We start from the raw sequence: 27,349 nt of genomic DNA, 5'->3' as shown, positions 1-27,349 counted from the left end.
GATTTCTGAACAGATGTTATCATAGGATAATGATATGAAGCAGAAAATTTTGTGATTCGCATGGTAATACGATTTAAGAACGCAGCACGCTTAATATTTTTCACATTTTATTCACGAAGGTACAGGCCCGTGGCGACATTTCTTAGCGTTACAGCAAATTAGGTTCACGAGATCAATAATAATTAGCTGTTTCAAATAAACAGGTATGCACTACACACAGCCGCAACGAGATTTCCATTGAACTAATTTACCATTTAGAGGAAAAGGTTACAAAGCTAATATTACCAACCATTAATGTGCCAAAGGACATAGGGACCAAAGAAATGATAGAAAATGTACAGTTACCCATACCATTAGCAGGGAGACTAATGTCATTATCGTATAATGAGCGATTTTTAGCCTGAAATAGAAGAAATTTGAATTTTAGAAAGCAATTTTATACCATGGGATGCTTTTAAATTTAATTTTAATGACTCGATGAAAGGAAACACACTTCTTATATTTTCTGGATGCTGTTTCCACTGTGTCGAGTGGGTCTTTTAGCAAGTACATACGGATGCCTCTAATACTACAGTAAAAGAACTCATTCCAGTCTAGGTTTTTCATGTTGAACTTGAAAATTCGTTGATCGGTAGAATTCAATTCTTGCCAAAGTTTCTGAACGTTATCGTCAGAAAAATTCCATTCCTGTGTTGAAAAGTAATTCATCACACTGCTTAATTTCTCTATTTTCTTATACGCATCCAACAATCTGAAAGTATATAGACCATCATTGTTAATCAATGCTATACATATTCTGTCGGTTATCATTTACCTAATATGGATTACAATTGATGTATAAAATACGTACATGGGTTTTCGACCAGAAACATAAGCCAACGTATCGACAATAATTGCTGGCACAATGTGGAAGAAGAAGACATACATCTTGTAGAGAATTACATATCTGGTCAGTATCAGCATATAATACCAAAAGCTATGTACACTAGGTACTTCCAAACCAAAAATTTCATATTTTTTCATAAATGTACCCCAACTAATGGGATTTTGACATGAAGATACAGAGTTGTAAATGGGGATTCTTTCATCAACAGGTATATTAGAATCTTTATCTAATATTTCAGAAGATTTCCTATAAAGTAAATCAGTAATGCTAAGATTACATTTCAAACATTCTTATATTACATACATGTACGTACGTACATTTACCTAATAATTAAAATTTTTAGTAATCTATAGTTTACATTTGTAATCCTTGTGTCACGATCATTTCATTACTTTCTGTTTATAATAAACCAAAATTATTCCATTTCAAGTGAAAAGCATCTTACTCCAGTTTTTCGTTTCAACATCAAAGATTATATTCGGTTATATATATACTTAACTAGCTTAATGCACCCGGTGTTGCCCAGGTAAAACATTGCTTGTCCCACGCTGTCAAGGGGGTGAAATAAGGGGAAGGGGTGGGATATCCAGATTTTATGGAAGTCTATATTTTCCGCAGGGTTGTAGAGAGTAATTACGCAAAATTTGGTCCAGATCGGTTAAAAAAAAAACTGGATAAAAAGTATTCTATATGTTATTCCTAGTCCTAGGCCACTGCGTGTATACAAATATTCAGAAAGATCCGTTGCGTAGTTGCGACGTGATTGTGTAACAAACATACAAACACACTTTCGCATTTATTATATTAGTAGGATAACGCAGGAAGTTAATATAAAACAATTATAATGACAAAATTAAATACTTACCTATTACTAGTATTCCAAGCAGCAGCAATTGTAGTAGAGACTACATAATCAGCTGGTATTATTTGCGCCGTGTTTTCTGATATACATTGTATCGTATGCAAGAAACCAAGACCTGCTCCTATAACCATCCCTGTAGGCCCATATAAATTATTTATCCATCCATAAAGTGGTTCTTCGGCTGTTGATAAAACAATAGAAGGTCGGACGATACACGTCGGAATACCTTCGCTATACTTTGCGACAATACTTTCTCCAACTGCTTTAGAGAATATGTACATATTGGGCCAGTTTTTGAGCAGTCTATGAAAATGAAAAAAATTATGTTTAGTCATAGCTACCTCGTTTTCTTATTCGCGCAATCATGTTCCGTGAAATATTCAGTTAGTACTTACATGGGAGTGATTTCTTCAAGTTTTTCATCATCAAAGATATCCAACAACGATATTAACTTATCACCATCGATAGGTGGTTTGTAGTGTATTTCATCAATGTGTTTATGTATACAGTTCGAAAATGCAGTTGATACGTGTACGAATGACTGTAGATAGATTTAGGGATTTAGTGTTAAGTGTAAGATACAATTTATAATACGCGTTTAATTATAATGATTGGTTCAATTGTTTGACGAAAGGTTTTAAAAGATCTCCGATCTACCTTTAAGTTCGGCATCTGTTTCGCGAACAGTAATATGCATCTCGTGCCTTTCACATTAATGTTCACGGCTAGGCGCATCTTTTCGTCAAATCGAACGGTCGCTGCAGCATGAAAAATGATATTCGTATTCATCAGCATCGTTTTCGTTTCCGGTGACAGACCATAATCTTCTTGCATCGCGTCACCCTCCACCATTATCACCTTGTTCAGAAAATTCGGTTGCTCGCGTCTCAATCTATCGTATACCTGATCACAATAGCGTGTACATAATAATTATACATCCTAATCTTATAGAACTTAATATGTATAAGTATATCACTTACAGCATCTTCGAAGTTCTCTTTAAACCGCTGTTCTGAAATTTTCCCCTTTTTCGGCCTTACTATAATATATATTCTCGCAATACCCGGGCAGGATCTACAAATATATAGGTATATACAGTAAATCACACAAATATTCAGGGACCCTTTAAAACAGAATAACTTTTTCAAAATTGGTCCAAACGACTTGAGATTTTTTTGAGAAGCTAGAAGGATTAGTTTACTAGATGACGTGTTTCGCCGGATTTTTTATCTGGGCCTGTAATGACAATTTAAAACTCCCGTTTGTAGATTTAAGTAAGTTGGATGCTGAAAATTTCGTCGAAATTTTCCAAAAGCGACAGGCATCGGAATATGTTAGAATCTTTAGGTTTATTAACGGTATAGGCCGAAAAAGACTGTGAGTTCTACTACTTATAACAGTTTTAAAAAAATTTTAAAAAAATTATTCTGTTTAAAAGGGTGTCCGAATATTTTTGTGATTCACTGAACATAATGATAAACACACTCGCAACTCCTTCAATATCTTATGTACGACAATCTTTTAATTATACTACGCAAATAAGTTACCGTAAACTGTGGGAACATTAGGAGTACGGAGTAACATTGGCATCTACTTAACATCTATTAAAAGGAAAAAGGAAAAAAAATTATGCAGTTTCACACTTCTAGTACAATCACAAACGATGCAATGTTATAGTAGGATACCTAAACCAAATTTAAAAATGTTAATCTGTAAAATAAAATAATAAAAAAATATAAAAGAGAGTGCATTGAACATAAAAAGAAACAAATTTAAGTGTTAATGTAAGTTCAAATGTGGTAAAACTTTAGCTTTTTAGTACTATTTATAAATGATGTACCAATGTTGAAGGAAAACAATACAAATTTTATGCATTTTGACACTTGTAGTACATGCACAAAAGATGCAATATTATTTATGATAGGATACTTAAAGCACATGTAAAAATATTAATTTTTATGTTATACAGCAAAATGTTCCAAAAACATGCCAATCTTCCCCGAGTTTACGGTACAGTCAAAGAACGATGACAGTAATGCAGTAGTGCGAAAAACGTTATAAAAATATGTCATTAGGTTTCCCAATATACCGGTGGCTGGTACGTTATTGAAAACGTTGGCTAGAAATCGTTAAATTTACTACGCTTCCGGATTTTCAATTTCCTAAGGTGAATTCTCTTTCCCTTCGGACATTCTGTTTTTCATTTTCGCAGAAAGCCATTTGTTCAACGTAATCGTACGTTAATTCATTTAAATTGTAAGCACAACCACCTTATTTTACAAACACCGGATGTACCTTTTCAACTGATCATTAAACGTAAGACTGACGTGTGTGACTAACTATTAAAGGATGTGACACATCGAAAAATGTTCACTTTTTAAACGAATTTATTCAGCTCCGATCCTCTGTTTGTTGTATGCTTGTTTGTATGTATGTTTGAATGGTTCAAATCTGGCAACTCAAATTTAACCCACTTCCAATTATCCAATTGTCTTGAAACTTTGCAGGCGTGCATAGTTTGCATGCCAATACAATATTTAAAAAAAAAATTAACCCGTGGGGGTGAAAAAATTACCCAGTCATCAATAAATATAACCCATAACCACAAATCCAAACGACTTGAAATCAGCCACTCGCGTTCTTTACGAAAACGATTACCGAAAATACGCAACTTATCGAAAAATGTTCCGTCACGTATGTACGAATAGTAAAACTAAAACTTTGCAGGCATTCGTATATCACCATCGAAATTGTAGTACAAGGAAATAATTATTTTTTAGTTTTTAGTGCATTTTAATTTAGTTTTTACTACATTTTTAATAAAATCGTTTAACATAATTTTTTTATATATATTTTTTATTCTTTAGGTATAATATCATATTCCCACACTAGTGGTTGATGCGACATTAAATAATGGGGGAAAAATATCATATTAATACACTAAAATACCGATCCCTTCCGGTTTACGCGATATAGCAGAATAATATAAAAACGCTCGGTTGCGAAGGATTAGTGGAATTTTGAATATATCTTTGAAGGAAACGTACCTTAGTAATTTTTCGACGATCAGCTTGCCCAGGAAACCTGTCCCTCCTGTTACTAAAACGTTAGTATCAGCAAACCATTCGGCGATTTTACTTTTTTCGGGATTTAAAACCGGTGTATCATCGCACTGATACGATATATCATCTATATACGCATTACTTCCTTCTGAAGACATCTTAATCGTGTACCTGTTAGTTTCAATGAATATACGCACTTTAGTGTAATAATCGCTTAATAATGAATTCGATGGATTCGTGATGAATTGAATGTTCGCCACACATCTGTGCGCGCTACATGCGTGCGGTTTCGAAAAAAGCTGTGGGGTTCATCAAGTATTCGGCGAGAACACTCAGCCTGTAGGCCTGTAAAGGATCAACGTTGAATCAAGAATTATCTACATAGAGTGAAATACCTTCCCAATTATTCTCTTCTCTAGAGAAACAACTTTTTCTTTTTAATTTCTTTTCGACTAAGTATCACGTGAACGGGCTGTCCTCAGACCGTCGGTATACCCAACATCAGAAATAGTAAAACCGACAGGCAATGCAAAAAGGAAACAGGCATACATACTATATGTATTTTGTAAGCAAGAAGTATAAAAGTTATTTGCAAGTCTATTATTTTGAAGGATATTTTCTTTTATGCATTCTTTTCAATAGTATGGTCAGAAATTTTTAAAACTCTGTTATCGAAATTGGCATGTCTGATATGTAATAATGTCTTTTGAGAAAGTTCTAAGTCCATTTATTTAATTTCAATTTTTATAATTACTAGAAATCTTTTACCAGTCGTAATTATGTAGCACCAGCCTATATCAATGATAAAAAAGAAGTGTTATTATATCACACCTGTTCTGAGCGGGTAGTGAAATGGCGATGCGTCGATGCGGATTCAACGACGGACAAATTTCAACTGCGTAGAGTTCCGATCCTGTTCCAATAGATTTAAAAATATACAGTTCCACACACGTACGTCTATATGACTTTAACACACGCATATGTGACTTCTTAATACCTCAGAATAATCATTGAAATTATAATAGATCGCTAGTTTGAAGAATGACGTTTACTATTGTCGGAGGAAGTATGAATAATCAAAAATTAAACTATCACCTCCGTTCAGCAATTATTTCATACTGATGTGAATGCTTAATATGCCTAATAGGTACCTATGCATATTCTGAAAGAGAATTTAATTTTTTCATCTATATTAGTTTAGTTTCGGTTAAGCGTACGCCATTAAAAACGGGCTGACTCGTTCAAACCACTAGATTTGACTAGATGCACGTAAATGGTCACTGTGTCAAGTTTCTCACTCGCCCGAGTAGCAGATCGATGGACTCGGCCGAGTGTAAACCCCCCATAAGCGACGCCCGAAATATTTCCACGTTTTTTTCGACGTCCTTGTCCGGCCGCTAGAGGCTTGTTTACTTTAACACTTGCACGATCTGACCCACTTCCCTATTTCTCGTCCACCCGCTCTACATGTAAGGTCAGCGAAATAGGGAAGTTGGCCGGATCAGCCAGGCGTTAAAGTAAACACGTTTCGAGCGTCGGGACAATGGGCTCGGAAAAACGTGGGAATATAAACACACGAGCCTCGCTTAGGGTCGTATGCAGTGCGTAGCTCATCTCTCATTCATATCCGCTTAATCCCATTGATGGATGCACTTGGCCCTAAAGTGGAGCGCCCCGGACAATTTGTCTAGCTGTCGAATTTTCCACAAGTTCCTTTTTTATTTGTACGGCCGATTTTGTTGGATCCTTTCTGGAGGTTCTCAAAATATTGCGGTCATTGTGGAGCGTTCTTTCACGTTTTCCGACTCTTTTTTCCGGCTTTTCTTTATATTTGATAGCGTTAGAGATGATTTTAGCAGAACAGCTCAAAACAGCCTGTATTTCTGTATAGGATTTCCCAACCTTTCTCAATTTTAAAATAAGTTTTCTTTTTTCATCCGTACATTGTTTAGCGCGAACCACTGAAACAAAGTGCAATAAAAATACTAGCACTTGGTTTTAAATTCACTTCAATATGACAATAACTTAAGTACTTCTAGTTTGATTTAAATCGCAAACTTCTTTGTCTTCGCAGAATAAACGAGGAATAAGAATCACACTGCTATTTTAATATTAAGGAGAATCACTGAACTGATAATTTGGATTAACCGTTAAGTGTTGCTAGATTTAAATCTACTTATTTTTATAATAATTTCACTCAACCCTTGAGTAATCAATATATGTGCTCACGCTGAAAGTTTTGCTACTGTATTATTGAGAAAGACGACTTTAATTATATACCCTAAAGTACTGCTATTTTAATGTTCGCAGCTATACTAAAATTGGTGAAATAAAGACGAAAAATAAAACGAATAAATCTCTATCATCTATATGGAAGCAAAAGTGATTCTTATTGCACTCGTCTCGTATAGGACTGTGAGCATTCATAGAATGACGGACGAATGGTTACCCCTAAATGCGAGGGATTACCGATAATTATTATAATTTAATTTGAATTTCGACCGCATAAATCGTTTTAATCTCTTTTAATTGGAATTATTATAATTTACTTAGATCGAGTGAGGTAGGCCTAATACATCGCCCAATGACCGGCTACTCCGATTGGTGCTCGAATTCGAGTCGTTGTCGATCATCGGTCGTCAAGCAATTCCGTATGAAAGGGAATAATTGAAATATTAAGGGCAACTGATCGCACAGCGATCATGTTCGATCTCCACTGGATAAGCCTCCGTGAACGTCGCGGGACCACGGTTTCCCTTCCTCCTGTTAATCGAACAGATTATCGACGTAGCCGCGATTACGATCTGCGTCCCGGGCTTATTTGGAGGTTTACGGAGCGCGGCGGTGTAATTAACGACGTCCCGGTCTTGTTCATCGAAATTTTATGGCCACGATCGGCGTAATTGATATAAACCCCACGAGCTATCCGGTACCTGATGTACGCGTACCCGTCCACGAAACCGGCACGCGGTTATTCCTCTGGATACCTCTGGGAGAAGGAGCGGAAAAAAAAGGAGGCGCAGGGGACGCATTTTATCGCGCTGAACGTCAGGTCGATTAATTTTTGTAATCTTACGCTTTGAAATCTGGGTGCAGCCTTGATTTATTTCCGTCGAGATGGTACCACCGCAAACGAGCTCGTGTGCAACTTTCCTCCTCCACCTCCTCCTCCTCCCTCTTGCCACCCTCTTTATCCCTCTCCGTTCTTCGTCCGACCCTCCGCTGCACATTCGCCCCCCTTCTATCCCTCTATCCTCCTATCCTCCCCCTTCTGTATCGCTCTTCTTCTCTTTTCCCCCAGCTTCACTTCCCTCGGACGCCTCTTGTCCACTTCTCTTCCTCTTCGACGCGCATAAATATAAATCGTACATAATTGATTCAAAGGCCAATGTGGGCGAATCCTGCGCGATCAGCAGAAAGCCGTTATTCATGTAGCCGCGAGCCGACGACTGCTCGTTCGAGCAATGAAAGCATAAATACGCGTCCGCTCGCGGTGCTCCGCTGATACGTCCCGGTAAACGGCCTATAAATGCATCGCCTATCGCTTTTAGAAATCGCCTGCGAATCGTGTCGACGCGTAATTTGTACATCCACCGGGGTGTATCCGCGATATTCGCACTCCCCGGATCCCTCAGCATCGTCGCCGATCAAATCAATCTTCTCGCGACTCGCCGGGCTTTCCCTTTCCAGGAATGACGGTGAACCGTCTCGTGCAGATTTCAGGATTAACCTTATTGCGGGAAGCCGTTGCGTCCGACGCAACTGCGTCTCGCTCGCGGCATCGATCAGATTTATTCGCAATCCTGCGCTGTCCGCTTCGACGAACAGCCGAATGCGCGCGTTTCATTAGCAGCGTCACGCAAAAATCCGCCGCTTCGACGGACTTTCGCTTTCGCGCAGGCTTTATTAAGAGAGATCGCTGGGCCCGCGAAGAAACAATTAGCGCCCGGGTGTATCTTCGCGCGAATAATTTAAATCCTCCGCGCTCGCGCGTCGGGGAACGCGTGTCGGAAGGTTGTCGTTTTGACAGAAACACGATACGAAAAATAATCGCGCGGGCCTTTCCAGTCGGTACTTCTCACTTTTATGTTTCTTTCGAAACGCGCGACGCGGAGGACATCGCGGTGGCGTGGATCGTTCAGAAGTTACGTGTGCACAATACTGTGCGCGGTTGGACCAGATCGAAGTGGAGAGACAACCAGAAAGGCGGCTCGAAACTATCGTTCACCGCGGCCATGTCGCGGTAGCTGGCAGTTCTGGCAGCAAGTAATTAAGCGCTGGTACTTAGGCGCGTTTCCATGATGTATATATGTGTATTAATAATGCTCTGGAACAGACTCTCGTGGGCGTACGCGGATACAGAAGCGCGCGAGAAGAGCGTTTCGTCTGTGTTGTGCTCTTTCACCGAGCTGATTGCTCGCTTTTGAACATCCGAGCGCGGCAACCGCTCTCGAGCATTCGCGTGCGTCGATACCAGTCGATTCGGACCACAGCATCGGGTGGGGATATCGACACTTGTGCACGCATCAAACTTTCATCCAAATTGAATCTTATTTCAATCTGTGGCGGATGACGAAAGTACCAGGTAGAGAAGCAATGGCAAAAGCCATAAATAATTGAAAGTATATTGGATTGTTCGACAAATTAAAAGACCATCATTTCACTACACCTAATCAGCTCAGATCAAATAGGATACGCTTCGGTTGCTAGAAAGTTTTATTCAGATAATCGCGTACCTACCTACTGTTTATTTCTTTCGCCGTTTTGCACAGTTTGCTTCAAAATTAAGAAATGCTTCAAGACGATTAGATTCTCAATTAAGAATTAATGTATCCAGAAATAATAGGTCGGTGCAAAAGTTAGTTCGCTTTGTTGAACAAAGTGTTTATTAAAAGCAAGAACATATTACATGTTCTTGCCACGTTTCTACTAAAAGTACAGGTAGGTGTAGTAAAAAAATGGCATTTCCGTGCACCTAGCATCATCTAACAGTGAGTGAACGAACTCTTGCACCGACCGAACGCAGAATGTGCGATCATGTGGATGATGTGCGATATTGTTAAGAAATGTATCGGTTGTGCAGCGTGCATGAAGAGTAGCTGGAGGCTGAGGATCGACTAACGGTGCGAATGTTTATCTAGTCGATCAGAAAGCGATACCGTGTACGGGGAAAAACCATTTGGGAGCACGCGCTACATTTATTGACGGCAAATTAACGTACCTGTCTGTAACCCTTCTGCGTGCTCAGGGTAAACAAGCTTTAGCAGCGCGCTATACCTACGGGAAGTCGTGCCAGGAACTCGAGAACGCAATTAGAGAGTCGGTGTATACGGTGTGTAGAATCTCGATGGTGTTAACTGTCGAAGCAGGTGCGCTTCTATCTGCGGGCAACTTTTGCCGTGAAGCGTTTGACGCGAGCACCGCCGTAATAAACGCGATTAATGGTAACGGAACTCGATCCAGACGGAAAATTGCCCTTTTACCTGTAAAATCTTAATCCCCTTTATCGAATGGTAATATTCTTAGCAGTTGGCTGCTTGAACGATGGAGGTCGAGGAATTTACACGGAACCGTTGCGCTTGATCTTCTTTAATCAATTAGTAGTTACAGATGAAGTACCAATTACGTTACGACGCAGTAATTTTTGTGGACCTTCTCTTATATTGTATAACTTGGTTTTTAATCGGTAAAGTAGGGTTAAAGCGCACAATGCTCAGATCGTAAACATCCCTTCCAAATGTACCTAAAAAAACAAAATGCTTCGATACTCTTTACGGTCTAAACTCTAACATTTACGAAATAGACTCTACCGTGGCCTGTTCCGTAAGCATTACGGAAACACAGCCATCACCTAACGAACGACATGTCCCATAACTGTAAATCGCATTATCTAACAGCTTGCCCGCCCAACTGGCCTCTACCTAATATCTACATTACTAATGTGTCTACGTAAACGGCGAGGCACGTCGCTGCTTTGCCTTCTTTGCGGTCCACGAGGTAATGAGCTCGGTTTCGCGAGGATAATGAGGCCGTGCGAGCTTCATCCCGGCGCACGATTTCCAAGGTAGCTCGGTGTCGCGATGCGTCGTCCCTCGGGGAAGAGTCGCGACCCGATTACGTGAGAATTCGTCGGGGTCGATCCCCATGGGGACCGGGGGAATCTCGTTACCATCGGTAATCCCAAGTCAATTGAATTCGCCCGGGCAAAAAGGGCAGCGCAGCGACGCTCGCGATCGTGTGAACGATCGTTCCGCGAACTTCGTCGCTCTTGCCTGCGGAATCGTTAATTCCTTTCTTCTGGCAGCGGATTAACATACAAATAGAGCGAGACACGGAATTGGTGAGGCACACGAATCACGTGCCGAGCCGTATCGATGCGGGGATCCGGTCTTTGGCCGTGCTCAGCCCTCTCGGAAATTCTCATAGCCGTGGAACTCGGCGATGCAAAAACTGGTCGCAGGAATTTCATGGTGGATCCACGATTTATAATTAATTTAATTTTGCCGTGGGCCGCGTGCTACGACGGCCGAGGCTTACCCTTTTTCTAGCGATTTCGTTAAAAATGGATCGGATCCATCAACTGGTTTCCAAGCTAGCCCCGTGGCCGTTGTTGATTCACGCTGTTCTTTATCGACAGCAGAGGCGGGGTAGGACTTTGTAAAACTGTCCGGGCACCAACCGGCACGCCCTCTCATCAAGACTTCTCCTCGTCGAGAAGCACTCCTCTTTGTTTCCCCGTATCCACTAGTTACTCAAATTAGCCAGAAAAACCTGCCTCCTTTCCCGTTCCTCTCAGCTCGGGAGCCTCTTGTGCTGCGTGGCAAGATCGCCCTTAACGATTCTGCTTCGTTAGAAGGAGCACTGCAGAAGTGCAGTGGCTAAGGTGAATGTCCCAATTTCTGCTCATTTAAGAGGTTACTCGTCAGAAAAAAGGTGCAAAAAAATTGTTTGTGATCAAAATTTGCAGAGTAATTGATTAATTCTTTAATAATAAATCAACCAGTCGAAAACTATTTAAGAAAGATATTTCAAGATGTTTAACTACTAGTAATTTGTAATTAAGTATAACGCTTTAAATGTCCGTATTTCTGCTCAAGAAAAATAAAGATGTACGTATTTCTACTCACCATTTGTACCAATTTCTGCTCACATAATATGTTGCCTTTTCAGGTTAAAATAAGTTACATCTTTTATGGAGATGTTTTATAACACAAGAGATATATTGAATTTCGAGGTTATGTAGCTAAAATTTTGGTGAGTAGAAATGCGGACACGACGGTGATTCTAAACCTAATCACCTGTTTTCTACTTAAAATAATCAAAAATAGTAAAAAATCTGCATCCAGAGCACAATACGGTATCTGTTTTTGTTATTAAATAAGAACTTTTACTGCAAAAACTATTCTCTGCCCAATTATCGAATACTAATAGTGACCCTCTTCCTTACCACAACCAGCTAAAACACGATCAAAAAATCACGAGTCTCTCATTTTAAAAGTTTTTCGTTGCTTATGCTGCACTTTGATTAGCCCCAAGCTCGTGCAACACTCGCGTAAATGTTCAAATAATTTAGAATTATTTTGTTGTAACTATAGTACAAACGCAACGCTTAAATTAATAAGAAAAATACAAAATGAGCAGAAATGGAGGCATGAGCAGAAATTGTGATATTCACCTTACGATGTTGCGATGCTTGGAGCAGTATCGTCTTTCATTATTATCAACTGTCGTCTGTTTAAACGCCTCGGCGAGCCGTGTCGCAAAATCCTCAAGATATTCCTTGTCGCGCGTGCGAATTTTGGAACGAAAGCTATCGGTCCCGTCCATATATCCAGCCCGAAGCAGCTGGAATAGAATAATGCCCCTCGTACACTCTTGTCAAACGTTTCTCAACGCTGAATTATTTTACTCGACATACGTCTTAATGCCGTGTAAATCTAGATAAGTCTCGGGCACCTCGCGCGCCACGTGTGTCCCGCGTTTAATCGTTCAACCGGTCGTTAAAGCACGCTAAACGATATTGTGCTCCGCGCGCGACGTGGTGTATCTCATGGCGACGTCTAATAAACCGTGACGTTGTTTTCGGGGAAATATTATTTACGGGCATCGGAATAAAAGCGCGTCGCACACGGCGACGTACAGCGGCTGGGAGCGTTCCCCTTCTTCCACGCCGATATTTATTCGCGTATTATTCATAGGCCGCAGGTCTGGTTATCGCTATTATTCCCGCCCGACAGTTTAGCCACGGTCGTTAGGCCCCCGATACAACGTAATTCATCGGCGGTGTTACGCCCAGCGTGCTGGACGTTCGTCGGCGGTTGGGACGTCTACGTACAATCCGATAGTACGTCCCTTAATGATCGATGAATGAATCCGTAATTACCCCTCGACGCGGAGTTCCTGCGCGCTGGCTTTTCATACGTATCGTAACGGGACAGGCTCGCGCAAACGCGACGTTCGCGTCCGCCGCGTCAGGGACCTTTTTTTCGTAATCAAACCTTATGCCTCATTGTGCCCAACGATTAGCAGCCGCAGTGAACGGGACTCTGTTGCTCAATTACGCGCGTTTAACAACGAGGGGAAGTCCAACTGTGATCGCAAATGTCGCAGGAAAAGCTACATTCTCGCAACCGTTAATTTGCCCCAGATTATACACAATGGGTTCACCATTGTTTCCATCGGAGCGTTTTACATAAAAAAATGTTGAATCGAACGAGGAATCGAGCAAAAAATCTTTACTCTCCCGTGGAAAATGGGTGCTGGTGAAACAAGCGTAGGTTTTGTCCCGTGGCGCACAGGGTAGAGACTGCGGAAGATTACTGGGATTATGCATTCATCTGGCTGTAACCTTTCCTTTTTTTCCCCTGGTGCCGGGGTCTCGTTGCGCACGCAGCGACGTACTTGGCGAGCACGACACGATCCACGAGCAGCAGGGCTTATTAAATCCTCTTTCAATCTCGCGGAGTGGTCGAGCCAGCCGCAGAATTTCCGTTTCCCTGAAATTATCTTTCTCCTCGTTGGACGCATCGGTGGGAGTGCACCGTTACAGGCGCGTGCACGTCGATGCGTATGGCACATGTGTCCAGGCAGGGGTCGTAAGGTGCATCGGGGATCGATCAGGAACACCGCTCCTTGGCGTCTCTCGCGTGTACCTCGGTCGCGGACGTTTCACCTGCCGCGGCGGAGGCCTCAGGTGTTCCCTCGTCCCGTTGCCGCGCTTAATCTCGCCATCGAATATGGTCGTCGATGTAAATTACCGATCGCTGCACTCTGTCTTCGGCTCTCCTCGCGAGGCCACCGCGCGTTCCAATTTTGGGAATGCCTCGCGCGGCTCAGCTGTTAATCCTTAAACGGGAAACATAAGTTTTCTTTCTTCGTCGCCGAGTCCACGTCGATGAAACTTTCGAAGCGCACAGTTCCGCGCGTCTCTTCATTAAGCAAAATTCATACCGCTGCTATGTTGAGTTTGCGTCAGCAGCTGCGGTGAAAGTCATTTTGAGTAATGCTCTGCCACCTCCGAGGCACCTGAGCGCTTAAATATATGGAATACCTCTCGTCGGAATGTTCGTCGATCAGATCTCCCCCGGATTACAGGTTTTCTTTCACAGAGTCCCGCGGAGGCGCTGTTCCCGCTGACTGAATTTCAGTTGTCCCGCGTTAACACCCCCTCCGTGTCCGCGCCTACCATAGAGCCGACCACTGGTCGTATAATACATCTTGGGGCACTCGCTCCTGGTACATCCTCAAGTATCGGGGCACTAGCTGGCGGGAGCCTGTTCCCCGAGTAACGTCGTACGTTTCACGAAGGTGTTCCACGGAAAGCCCCGGTGTCTTCTTGCCGCTCGCGCTGCCTACCTCGACGTTGTACGCCAGCATCGATAGCACGGTAACCTACAGCCAACTAGGTTCTACCATTCAAATGGTCAACAGCCTGGCAGGGAGGTGCTCTATCTACATCAGGGCGCGCTAACAAAGTCGTCAGTCCCGTAGGAAACCCCCGCGGCTTCCAACGTGTCGTAGGAGTGCTCGCTCAAGGTACAAGGCGCGATGCCAATCAGCGACGCATATTATAATTCTCGTGGAATTGCGACGTTGGCCGCGAGTCCGCCTCAAACTCCCAGCGACGTTCAATTAAAACTTTCAAACACTTTAAATTGAACGGCGTCCACCAGCCAACTTATCTGGATATTTCGTGACGTTATTCGGCGAGCGTGATGAATTGCCTCGCTTCGCAAGTGGTACAATTTTCGACACGGCCGTAGCCACCGATGACAACGCAGGAAGCGCGGGCATATTTCCTGGTTGATCGAATCAAGGTTGAGCGCTCGCCACGAGTTTAGCTCGTTACCGAGAGCCTCGGCACTCTCGGCAGTGTCGTATCGGGCTCTTTACGCGATTACCCATCGTGCACCCGATAGGTATCGTGAACGCAGGCACAGAGGTAGATCGGTACTTTTATACCTCCGTTCCCAGCGGGCAGAAGGCGTGCATTTTTTTTGTTCAGAAGATCGTAAGGACCCGTAACCCCTACGAGACTCGCATCGTAACGTCATTTGTGCCCTTTCAATAACGACGCTTATGCCTGCTGTATTAAAGTGACAGGCCCGTGCATTGCCGCATACCTGTCGGCGCTTATCGAACAGGTGTCGTATATTCTCGACGGTGGCTTCTTATTATCGTGGGACTGTTGAACACCCGTGGAACGATGCTGCGGATATTCTTCGACAGCCGACCGCCAAAGATCTTCCCGTTGCTTCTGCGGCTCGAGTTATACCCGTTTTATCGATCTTCGTGCCGCGTGGATTATTAGCCTACCGATTGACGCTTCGTCGGCCCTCTCGAATTATGGCGCATCTGCTTCGAGACTTACCTGCGGCTGGTCCCGCTCGCTCGCGTTCGCGTCGCGCTCGATGGCGGCAGAAGTGACCAGAAGTCACCAGGGGTGCTCCGTGGAACGGTGCTGAATAGCTTCCGTAGAATGTCGTCAGATCGTTGAGGTAAGATACGGAGGATCGGCTGGCTTCGGAAGGCGCAGCAGGCTCCGCGAGCCAGCGCCGTTTACCGATTCTTTCAACGAGGCCGTTTCGCAGGAATCGTTCCCTTAGACGATACCTGGCCATTTCAGGTTTTATAGTTTTCCGTGATACGGCGGTATAGTGGAACGTTCACGTGCTTCGGGCTCGAAAGCCAACACTTCCCCTTCGACATTCGCCTTCTCCTCTCGCCGGACGACCGGCGACTCCGGCCGCGTGTCACTTGCATCTAGGGCTCCGCGCGCTGCCCGCTCACTTCGCTCCGATTTGGTAGACACTACTGTGCGGTATTTTCAATCGGGGCCTCGCCGGAGCAAGGACACCATTAGCTTGTCACACTCGACCAAACAGGACTCAAGAACCGCAATGTTTACTATCTCTTTGATGCCGGTAGGTATCCGACTTGCTCGCGTATCGTGTAGTACGTATAACCGAATTAGAGGCCTACATTACCTCGTGTCTCCGCTCTGATATTCTAATCGACTTTCTAACGTTTCAAGGTTCCCTCCACTGTTTCCCCGTAAAGTGCGCGAGTTTCCCGAAATTTGCATGCGTATCCATCGGCTGGACTGTACGGTGTGTATCCGAGTCGATTCTGGGAGAAGAGAGAGAGAGAGAGAGACAGAGGGAGAGTAAAAAACGTATTTCTGGGCCACACATGGGACACCGTTCTCCAGGCATCGGCCTTGAAGCTGCCAGCGATTATATTTTCTCTCGCGCATTAAAGCCCGTACTTAGGCGTACCGTTATTTAGTAATGCCGCGCGCTCTCGCGCTAGGGTTCCCAGCATTTTTCTTTTCGTTTACGGACCATCGACGCGAAGATTACTGCAATCAGCTGTAACCTATCAGTGACTTGCACAAGAATGACGCGACCGCAGGTTTAACCCTGTGGGCAATGTCCTTCTTCCGCGCGAAACGACTACGCGTTTGACGGACTCCCCTCCCGTGATTACTTGTTATTGAAGTTACAGGGCGTCTAGCATCGGCGTCTCCGCCTTGCAGGTGTGTGATTCTTTGCGAATGATGATTTCCAACGAGCTACGCCCTCGCAAAGGGACCTGGAATTACTTTAGCATTCAGAAGTCTCGATAGATCTGTTAAGGGTAAAGAAATTGATAAACTTTACTGTCACGGGGTGAAATTAACGCGATGGAAAACATAGGTTGCGTGACATTTATTATAGATGTCCCTGTCATCAATATTCGCCCGTCTTCTGCTATCTCGCATAGGTTCGACATCCTCATTCTGACGTGTCTCGCGTGTCGTTATTGTCCAGCAACGAGTCTCGTGAATATCATTCTGATTCCCGTACTGTCCCAGCGTGGATGTCTGTTAAAAATGACCGACGCCTTGGGGAGCCCGCGCTATGCGCATTAACGTGTATTTTATAACGCTGGTGGTTGCTAGGATTAATTAGAATCCTTCGCATGTTGGTGCCGCGTGATTCGTTAGACGTCAGGCAGCACTACGAAGAAAAGAAGCTCCCAAAGGTACGAGGGACGGATAATCGATGGACGTGGGTACGCGTAGTAGTCCTCTTTTGGTAAAACCGTTGAAAGACGTGTTCATCAGCCGCCAGGGTCAGTGGAACGTGACTTACTCGAAGCAACTTATGCCACTTTCACGCGATAGCGGAGACCATCGATTCTTCGAAGCCGGCGTTAATTTAGCCGAAGATGGTCAATCTATGACGTGCAGATTCCTCAATGGGTTGTGCAAGCCGGGAGAATAATTTGCAGCCTCGATCCGCGGTACAAGAGTCGCGGACGTGACAAGATTTCTTACTACACCGCGGAGAGCCCTACAACTTTGATTTCTGTTTCAAATATTGCGAATAATCCTTACAAGTTTAGCAGAAAACGGTAACCATGCCCTCTTACGCGCGCAAGGTATTTTCCCACAACTACAATGGTATCGGCGCACTGGATCGGTCAGATTAAAACAATTATTATTTTAAGAAATTAAAATAATACGTCAAAGCTATTTTGCAATTAATTAATTATATATATATATTAGTTTCCGACGTTTCGATCTTGGTTTAGATCATCTTCAAGGAAAGTTAAAAACATATATAAAATACTGCGTATGCTATTGAAAATAAGTCACCGCGCTCTGGCACAACGTGTGACTCGCGAGTCGGTTGGAATAAGACTAAGGTAAACCGTGAACAACACATCTGCTTTTAGAAGGTGAAAAAGGGGTGAATCCAAAAGAATTCTCTGATTTAAATTAGTTTCTTTATCAACAATCTTAACATTGTCAAAATCAAACCTATGATCAACCTCTAGCGAATGTTTGGTTAAAGCAGTATGTTGTAGAGAAGATGAAAAAATATTTCTTTTATGTTCATATATTCGTCTTTCTAAAAGTCCAGAAGTTTGTCCGATATAAACCTGATTTTCCCACAATTGTGCACTCGCTAATATCGGTGGAATTATTAGCAATATAGAGAAGTATTTCAAATTTAAATTGGGGATATACGAAGGCACAGGAAGATTCCCATTTTCCCCCTTCGTCTTTTTGGCTTCACAGATAGTAAAAGCAGCTATTTAAATACACACCGTTTGTATTTAAAGAAGCCACGTGCGCTATTCAACGCACTCTTGAAACTGCTAAGATTACAACTAAATGGAACCGCGGTTGGAGAACCGAACGAAATAATTATCAGCATGTTTTTCTGCTCGGCTGGGAACGGCGCGGCGTGGAGGCAGGCCGTGGCACGGGATCACTCATAAGTTGTTAACTCAGGCACAGCGGAAAGGTCGTAGCCGTGGCATGGAAATTTATGCGTAATTGCTTTGAAACGAGAGTACCACCGTATCGGTACGAGATCTGACCGATCCTGTCACCGCGGACAGACCCCGACCGCAGCGGCCATAGCCACCAGCAACACCAGCAACGCCGGCAACAGCAGCAACAGCGACACCAGTCGCCAGACACACGATACACCAACCTACACCTTCGAAGAAGTCAGAATGGTTCCCCCGGTGGTTTATGGGACCAGTGAACGTGGCGGTGTCGGGCACGGCTCGGCCGCTGATTTAAGTAAATTGCATGCAAATGCACGAACTACCGGCTACGAACGGGAATAAGGTCGGCCATTACCGGCCATTCCTATTCAGATAAATAACAATAATTGAGTTGATCGTGGATTTTAGCCGAGTGGACACGTACCGACCCCCGGAATGCCTGAAATGCGAGTCGACTCCCCACGCGGAAGCATACTCGCGGACGTGTCGGATCTGCGATATGTGGGTCGACGAAGGTCGACTCCTCTGTCGAGTTAGATTATTTCACTTTTTTCCTTTCTAATCGCTGCATGGTAACGTATCCTCTCACGCGTGCAGGGAAATCCATGAATCCTATTAAATTTCGCGCTGGAAGGTCAGACGTTAGAGAAGTTCAATCTAAGGAGTTGCGTAGTTCGGTCAATGGGACGATATCACTGAATCTCGAGGAATTAAATTGGAGCTTAAATAAAGAGAAATTACGAACTCTGACAGAATGGTGTCTTCGGGCGTACTTAGTTGCGACGACTTCATTAGAACCGCAGTACTCGTCCCTAATTGGGACAAACGCAGCTTGTCATTAGTGTCCCTTGCTTTCTGGTACAATAATAACTGTACACGCGGAGGGACTGGAATCGCCTAACCAGTCGAGAACCGTGGATTCTGGGGAGGAGCGTGCGGCGAGCAAGCTCGAAAAGGAAGAAAGGAATCGCCCAGAATTCACACTCACGTCGGTTAACAAGCGTGAATAGTAACCGCCCGTTGGATGTCCTTTTATTTTTCGCGTTGAATGGCGCTTCTGTGCATGCTGGTGATGTCGCAACGCAGCGCAGCTCGGACGACATCAAGTTCGAAAAGTGCTCGCCTGAATACGTGGCGCAGATGAAAAGAGAGTCGGCAGGGAGAAGAATGGTTCGAGTCATCCCAGATATAGCCTCCCTTCGGTTGCCCAATTTCTTAATCGGCTTCTGGGAATCGAGCCCCGCGATACCGTTTAACTATAATCGGATTATAGGATAGAAATGGCGGCAGGTGAGCGTAAAGGTAGAGGCCACTTTTCATGGGAATATAATACCATAATCGACGGAAGGAGTGGTCTTCCTCCTCGTCTCACTTTCTTCCCTTCGGTTCTCCCTTTTACGCTCGGCTCCTGCCGTGAAATCGCCTCTGGTAACCGGCCGCTCGACGCGTGCCGATTTTAGAAGCGGAGAGAACCTTTCGGAAATCCGCCGCCCGTCCGCGGCATTCATCTTGCGGCTAAGGGCCCAACGTGGCAATTATTTCGTCGTTGCTTCGACCTCCCTTTCGACGATACCGTCCGCTGTATTCCCGATTGAGAAACTCGCGAGTATCGATCTCCGATTCGATACAGAGCAGCCATAAATAATATCGATTCTTGACGAAATATGCCAGGGTAACGGCGGCCGGTGGGGGGCCAAGTGGCCGTGAGAACATTGCCGGCTGAAATCCCGCGATACACCAAAGAGGATAGTATAGCGCTACCGAAGCTCCAAATTCCTTGGACGGGTAATTCCCTAATTGAGGAACGTCCCTCGCGAAAGGATTCCAAGGAATCTCGTGGAACGCGTGGCATTCTTGAAATGGAAGGAAATCTTGCGCCCGGCGTAAACACTGGCGACCTTTAAATTTCGCAACAGGCGGTACACCTTCTGAATTCTACCAATCGACTGGCAAGAATTTATGGGGAAATTAGTCGACGATGAAATCGAGATACTTACAAATCGTCAATCGCCTTGAGCAGCGAGTCGTAAAGGAATACACAACGTGCATACATCGGGAAGCTCTATATCGCTCGTCTCGTACCGCACTGAGCGTGGCTGCGGTTAATGATTCATAAAGCGAAGATCGTCACAATGCCATTAACACCGCGCGCAATTAATGCGCGTCCAGCGCGGCCGAGGCATCTCTCCGCGATATTCGACGACCTCGAGGTACCTTGGAAGAGTGGTTTCACCTCGTGGCAGCGGAGCCGCGCCGATCTTCTCTCCTCTTAATTAAAAATAACGATTGCTCGTAGTCGCGAGGCGCAGAAACGGGATTGGCGGGGGCATAATCATAATTTCCCTCCTTTCCATATTCTTTTCCTCGCCTGAGAATCGCGCCGCAACTAGCACGCCGAAGTGTACAGCTCGTTTGCGGACGCTCAAGGGCGCGCGCGCCTGTCACCTTTGCGGCTGGCGCGCGTTCAGCCGCGATTCGCACAACAGGAATAAAACTCAGCTGATAACTCGGGTCCCGCATAGCTCCGGCGATAGAACGTGTCGAGTGTAAATTCCCGAAGCGCCGTGCGCCACAGAATTTCACTTTCTTTTTCCCTTATTATTCCTCGGCTCGTAAAGTACCCTTCCCTCCTCGCACTCCCACGCGACGTGGCTTACGCGTACACCGGCGATCCTACACGTACGTGTGTACGCGCGGGTATAGGACGATTTATCGAGCTAATTTTGGGACAATGCCGGTGAATCGAGGCAGAACAGGAGGAAGAGGAGGAGGAGGACGTGGAGGATGAGGAGGATGGGAGAGCGGTGAAAGGAAAAGAGAGGCTGGGGGATGCACAACAGGTTACGTACCGGCTATGGACGGTAGTTAACGGTGCGAATTGCACGCCATATATGTAGCCTGTCGCGGTTATGTTGGCCCGGCTAATGCCAACCGGGGTCCCCACGTACGGTTTACACAGCCGTAAATATACCATGGGACTAATGTGGTGCAACTTTACGTCCCGGGTTACACGATCATCCCCCACCGGTAACGGCCGCGTACCCGTTTGCGGGTACACGAGAGGGTCCCGTGCGCGCCGAGATCAATTAGGAATTTAAATTTGCCGCTGGATTCGTCCCCGTTTGGGCATCAGAGGAATTTTTCAGGCGGGAATTACACGAGCGTAGCCGTAGCCGTAGCAAAGGTTACGCAGGCCTGTGCCTAGACCGCGATCGAATTCACGTAAACGTCGCGTTCCACGGATTTCTATTGAAACGAGGCTTCTTGGGAAACTGGGTGACAACTTCTCGAAAGGAGTTTCCTTATTCTTGTACAGCTTTTCGTTAATCCCACACCGTGCCGATCCTAAATCAAATTTCCTCGTTACTTCTCACATATCTAGCTCTGCCTAATGTCTAAAGTAGATTAGATGCGGGTTTCATGGGAAAACTTCCTGCAGTTATCGGCTACGTTAGCAGGTGGCACGTTAGATGAGCGAATTTCGGTGAGCTTCCTAAGTTTAGCCAAACAGGAGAGCGGCATATAATAGTCTCGCGTCAGACTCGCGAACTGACGCGGACGGTTAAGTGTTAAGATCATCCTTGCGATTTACGGTGGGAAGAGACGTAGTCTCGGCTTAAACGAGAGCACGTTTTTCAAGCTCGCGAGACAATGGCTGTCTAGCGCTGGTGGGTGTACGCGGGCAAACCGCGACCTCGATCGTAGCCCCAGTTTTTTGCCGGCCTACCGTTCCCATGCTGCAATGTCCAATGTTGTAAAAATCCCGTTACAACATCCTATAAATTACTTAAGGTTCCCACAGCACGCCCCACCACCGTGCTCCCTTGGCCGAGCACGCCTCGCGAAATTGCCGGCTAGCAGTAGTTGCCGCTTCTATCCATAAAATCGACACCCTCCAATTAATTCCCGATCCTTGGAAGCATCCTCTTCCTCCCTGTGCTACCTGTGCTCCCACTGCTCCTCGGCCGGCCAAGGGTAATGATATATTTGCCGATTGTTGCGGGATTCTCATGGTCCCGCATGGAAATAAGGGACCGCGAACGTAGCGGGCTGATCCCTCGTGTCTCGAATAATAACAGATCCGGGCTGCCGTTCGATTTACGACGCGAATATGGAATTTTTGCCGGTGCTCGATGCGCGTGCTCGCGCGGACGATGCCAACCGTTTCCCTTCCTCGATCTTTTGTGCGCTCCCTTCTTTTTTTCTTTCGTTCTAGAGCCAGAGTATGAAGCTATCGCGCGCGTATCAGCATTCCTGGGGACCGAATTGGACGTAACACCGTGTACTTACGTGCCGATAAGCGTCTCGAACGAAATGAATGTTCCTTACGGACCTTTTAAGAGGCGCAACCGTCGCTGAGGCGCGAGAGTAATTTAAGACACGACTGGGAATCGCGATCGAGGCGTGCGTTGCATCCGCGATCGAGCCAGCCGGTTCACTTGGCCGATTCGCGCCGACTCTGGGATCTATGGAACGCGGGCGGACTCAATTCCTCCTTTCAGTTCCTAACAGTTTAGCGATTAAACGATAAAGATTAATAATAATCGATCTCGTGTTCTTTGACTCCATCATTGGTACGTGCTTCGTACTAGTGGAGGTATCGACACTTTCAAGTTCGCTGTGATCGATGGATAGGTCTGGACTAGATCCCGATCATTGGTGGATCATGTGGTAATTAAAGCATTAACCGAGCGCAGCGTGTAAATCACCACCTGCCCCGATTCTCCTCCAATTTTCTACAAATCGTAGATGTATTTACCACCAGGCAGTAATTCGAGAGTCACGAAGCGAGATCTGGTTCATCGGGACACGTGTAAGTAGTATTCGTGATCGAACTTCGCGGGCCATTGCGCGACGAAATTGCAGAGACGGCCGGGGCACCGCTCGTAAAAATGCCGCGCGAAAGGAAGAAGCGAGAGGAGAGGAGAGGCAAAATCAGGCAGGGCGACGAGTAATCTGATCGACTGGAACATTTGTATGGAATGTCGAGCAAGTGAGCGTCGCGCACGACGCGCTCCACGGCTCGACTCGTCGGCTCGGAGCGCACCGAGCGCCGGTCGATCCGCTTCATTAACGCTCGGACGATCCGGAGATAAAACGAGGTACATGTTGGGGCGGAGTCCCCTGGAACATCGCCGATGAGACACGAGGTCCCGTGGATCCACGCTTCCAGAATTTCAGCCGGCTTGCCCGCGTCCATGGTTATATGAAGCATTCGCTCGCGCGATCTGCCCCGATCGACGTGGCTTTGGACGTTTTCTGGAAATTGATTAATAGAACCGTTGATTAGGGATTTCTCCGCTGCCGATCACTGCTCTAATTAGCTAAGGTCAACGATACATTGCTGTTGCAATTATAATCCTAGCGCGAAACTACTGTTTTGACTTAAATAATAGCTAGGTACACAATCTTTGGGCGTTTAAGATTGAGGTCATATTTGACGATGTATTATAAACTCCACAAAATTACCTTTTTTAAAAAAAGGTACAAAAAAGTGCGCCGAGTATACGCGCGCGCGCAGACGAACGAAAAGAAACTGTCGCAAATTTATTAGTGTGCTACATTTAGCTTTACAAAATTAACGATATACAAAAATTGTACCAATTATAACAATGGCTATTTATACAAACAAAAAATGCATTAAATAATATTAAGCAGATATATTTTTATTTTATGCAAATAAATATCTCAATAGCAATAAATATTTTATTCAAAATACTTGGCGCTGCGACACCGAAAACTGTTAATTGTCTTGATATAAATAATAAAATAAGACAAGACACCACTGAGACAAGAACGAAAGAACAATATTAATGCAATTTATACATATTTATTCAGTTTAGCAACACCAATTCGGAGCGCAGGGCCAAGTATTTTGAATAAAATATTAAAAAAATATCTCAGCTCATAAGGCACGTAGGAACAAAACGAAGACATTTTTCTCATGTAAATCAAACCCAAGCTATCCATTAAGACCATTCAAAACTTAATCGGCTCAACCATTATTGAGATTCGATAATCGAAGGGTTCTTCCAAATCCTGCTCGGCGTAATATAGGCACGGCCGTCTCGCGCTGCGCATGAACTGGCGCGAGACACTACCGTGTCTCTTGATTATAATAGGTACAAGTAGAAACTTTGAATATTATTAATGGCTTCGGTTCTTAGCCACTTGACCAACATTTCTTTTCTCCGAACGAATCCGAAGATGGTTTCGGTGAGTCACTGGTTCGTCCGCCTCTAGCCCATGGTTATTGATGGACGGAGCGTTTTGTAAGGCGGCAACGTGACCGTTTTATATGCGCGAAAGCCCGTGTAGCGCCTCTCGCCAAGGACGAGAGGAAGGCAGGACCGGCAACCTGCACTTTACTTAAGGAGAGAGCCGAACTCGTCGTCGTAATTTAGTAGTGCCGCGATTCTCGTGTTGCGGGTACCGCGGAAGGCGGGCACGCCCACGTGTGACGCAGGATTTATCGTGTTTTTCGTATCCGGATGGCGAAGAGAGCTCGTTTTCGCCGAGCAACGGCGACAGTTCGCCCGAGGAGCACTCACCGAAATCATGGATATCGTACTTTAAACTTCGGTACCTGCTCGTCACCGATCTTATAAATCCTCATTAATTTCCCCAGTCCTTCCTTTCTCCGAAGATTCTCCCCGAAACGCTTCAGCCTTGCTTATCCGTCACCGCGAAAGGCTGATCGAACTCGTAGCATTTGGCCAGGTGTTTTTCTTCGCGCCTGGCGCACGCGATTCGCCTGTAAGCAAATGGGAATACAGGGGTCACGTCCACGGTATTCCAGGGGCTACGAGAAGAAAGAGCGACGGGGCAAGAAAAACGGGTAATGGTACTTTAAATACAGAAATTGAAGGCGCGGGTCCGCGCAGAAGGAGCGTGGCCTTAAATGGGTGGACGGATGGCCGCGCGGGCCCATGCATCACTCGCTTACGCGACATCGGAATTTTTCAGTTTTATCGAATTATCTAGGCATTACAGGCTAATGAAAGCAGTCCCGGGGATTCGGCGTCTTTGCCGTGGCCGAATACCGCCGCCGCTGGCGACATATATTTCCGTACACGTATAAAGTTATACGCGTGCATGTACCTGCATATGAAACGCACACGAACGCCGGCCGAGGTTTATATCGCGGTGGCGGCGGCCACGGCACCTCGGCGTCGTCACAAATTGCTCGGGTATGCTTTTTCCCTGCTGGCCGGGGATCCGGCGGATCGCGTTCCAACAGCTCCTAAACACGCCGCGCGAAGAAGAAGGAGCTGACAGACGGAGGCCGCGGACGTTTCTTGCCCTGGCCTACCTTTCGAAGACCCTTTCGTAGCCTCCACCGCGTCGCTTTCGTCGGTTCTCTTTGTGAATTTGCTGGTACTAGTCGCGCGAGACCAGACGTCGCGCGTATTTAAACGAGCCGCATCAAATGACGACCGCGTCCCCTTCGCGGTTGCAACCGGGCATCAACCGGTCGCAGCACCGCTGGATTTTTGCGTCCCGCCGTTTCCTCGCCGGATCTACCTCTTCTTGCCGGCCATTTCGCGAATAACTGCAGCTCCTAAGGTCAATCTGCTTCTAATTTATACCTCTATCATCTATGGTTCTCGGAGCTCCTTCAGCCTCGCCGTCATAAAACACAGGGTTCCTTCTTCGTCTACCACCTGTGCGTATCAGATGCAGCGGCTTCGTGGCCAATTTTCGAGATGATTGATTTACGACGGCGTGATCATTCATTTTCTGCGGTGCCTAGGCTCCTGGTTACATTGTTACGCACGGACGGGGTGCAAGATGGCGTTACAAATTGTCCAGGAACCCGCTAATATGACACGGTGGCTGGCGTGTGTATGTACGTTTGGCCGGGTTCGTTGCTTCTGCAAAGAATCGTTGGAGAACTGATTCCCGACTCCCAGCCTCGGGTGGATGCATCGCGCACCCGGCCACCGAGGATTTCTTCATATTTCCTCGTTTGCTCGGGTCAATCGCTCGCTTGCTTTCTTCGTTTCTGTTCGTTAACGACCTATGAAGATGTATCCCCTTTGAAGTCGCGCTTAAGGTTAATGTACTTTTTCTTTTCCTTTCGCCTGGAATTGGAGTCGGCGCAAGTACACTGAGAAATGCACGCTTAATGGGATCTTTAGTAGATTCAGACTCATAGCTGTAAGGGACTGGTTACGCGTAATAGGGTGGAGCTTAAAAGTTAAAAAAAAATTAAATCTTTATTTATAAGTCTTGCTACCCCGATTTGTTCCTTTAGATATACAAATACTAGAGTAGACCGTGTCGAATCGGATCACTTTGTGTTTGATGGTAAAAGAATAATAATCAGACATTAAAAAACTAATTTTTTAATATATAAAAATTAAAACTAAACATAAAAATCTTTCTTTTATAAATAAAAAACGAAAAAGTGAAAATATCAAAAATCTCTGATAAAACTCAAATTTTAATAACAAATCTTTGGAATTAATTTAGAAAAATATAATTCAATAACAATGAGAGCAATTGACACTACTTGACACATAGATCGCAAGCATATTGTCCCTTTTTACCGCCTCTGTCGGCACAATTCTCGGGGCACCACTCGTCTCAGACAATCTTCTGAAAGTGGACGAATTAATTTTTCACCATAGTAAATACAATGTCATCTTCTTAAGACCATTAATTTATTTATTTTTTCGTCATTTCTTTAGATTTAATTTTTATCACAGCTTCCTTTATTTATTTTTTTTTTTACACCATGATCCCTCAGTG

General features: G+C 44.9%; 2 protein-coding genes and 1 long non-coding RNA gene across 6 annotated transcripts in view; 1 reads left to right on the top strand and 2 right to left on the bottom strand.

Annotated features, from left to right (window-relative positions):
* Nucleotides 1–27,349, bottom strand: part of LOC143378986 (uncharacterized) — a 289,875-nt gene that overhangs the window by 805 nt on the left and 261,721 nt on the right. The gene's annotated exons all lie outside the window — the stretch shown is intronic.
* LOC143378968 (uncharacterized) overlaps nucleotides 1–27,349 on the top strand; it is a 314,434-nt gene that overhangs the window by 51,707 nt on the left and 235,378 nt on the right. The window lies entirely within an intron of this gene.
* On the bottom strand, nucleotides 90–24,450 carry LOC143378960 (fatty acyl-CoA reductase wat-like). 2 transcript variants are annotated; one of them, XM_076831163.1, is made up of 9 exons: nucleotides 24,445–24,450; nucleotides 4,796–4,981; nucleotides 2,729–2,822; nucleotides 2,406–2,651; nucleotides 2,144–2,289; nucleotides 1,752–2,051; nucleotides 851–1,132; nucleotides 494–751; nucleotides 90–400 (listed from the first exon to the last, which is right to left on the bottom strand). In XM_076831163.1, the coding sequence occupies exons 2-9, from the start codon at nucleotides 4,966–4,968 to the stop codon at nucleotides 292–294; spliced, it is 1,608 nt and encodes a 535-aa protein (XP_076687278.1). In that variant the 5' UTR covers nucleotides 4,969–4,981; nucleotides 24,445–24,450; the 3' UTR covers nucleotides 90–291. The 2 variants fall into 2 exon arrangements, with proteins under 2 accessions (XP_076687278.1, XP_076687277.1); XM_076831162.1 differs by lacking the exon at nucleotides 24,445–24,450 and adding an exon at nucleotides 5,642–5,805.

This window comes from Andrena cerasifolii, chromosome 2 (genome assembly GCF_050908995.1).
Source record: "Andrena cerasifolii isolate SP2316 chromosome 2, iyAndCera1_principal, whole genome shotgun sequence".
Lineage (NCBI taxonomy): Eukaryota > Metazoa > Arthropoda > Insecta > Hymenoptera > Andrenidae > Andrena > Andrena cerasifolii.
The sequence above is the reverse complement of the archived record's forward strand: the minus strand, read 5'-3'. Positions and strand labels throughout refer to the sequence as shown.

Excerpts from the sequence above, each read along its gene's own strand:
- LOC143378960 (XM_076831162.1), bottom strand. The coding sequence starts at position 5,790 with ATGCGTGTGTTAAAGTCATATAGACGTACGTGTGTGGAACTGTATATT. Across the intron at positions 2,652-2,728 it reads AAGAGAACTTCGAAGATGCT|GTATACGATAGATTGAGACG; the intron begins GTAAGTGATATA and ends TATTGTGATCAG. Across the intron at positions 1,133-1,751 it reads GCTTGGAATACTAGTAATAG|GAAATCTTCTGAAATATTAG; the intron begins GTAAGTATTTAA and ends TTTACTTTATAG.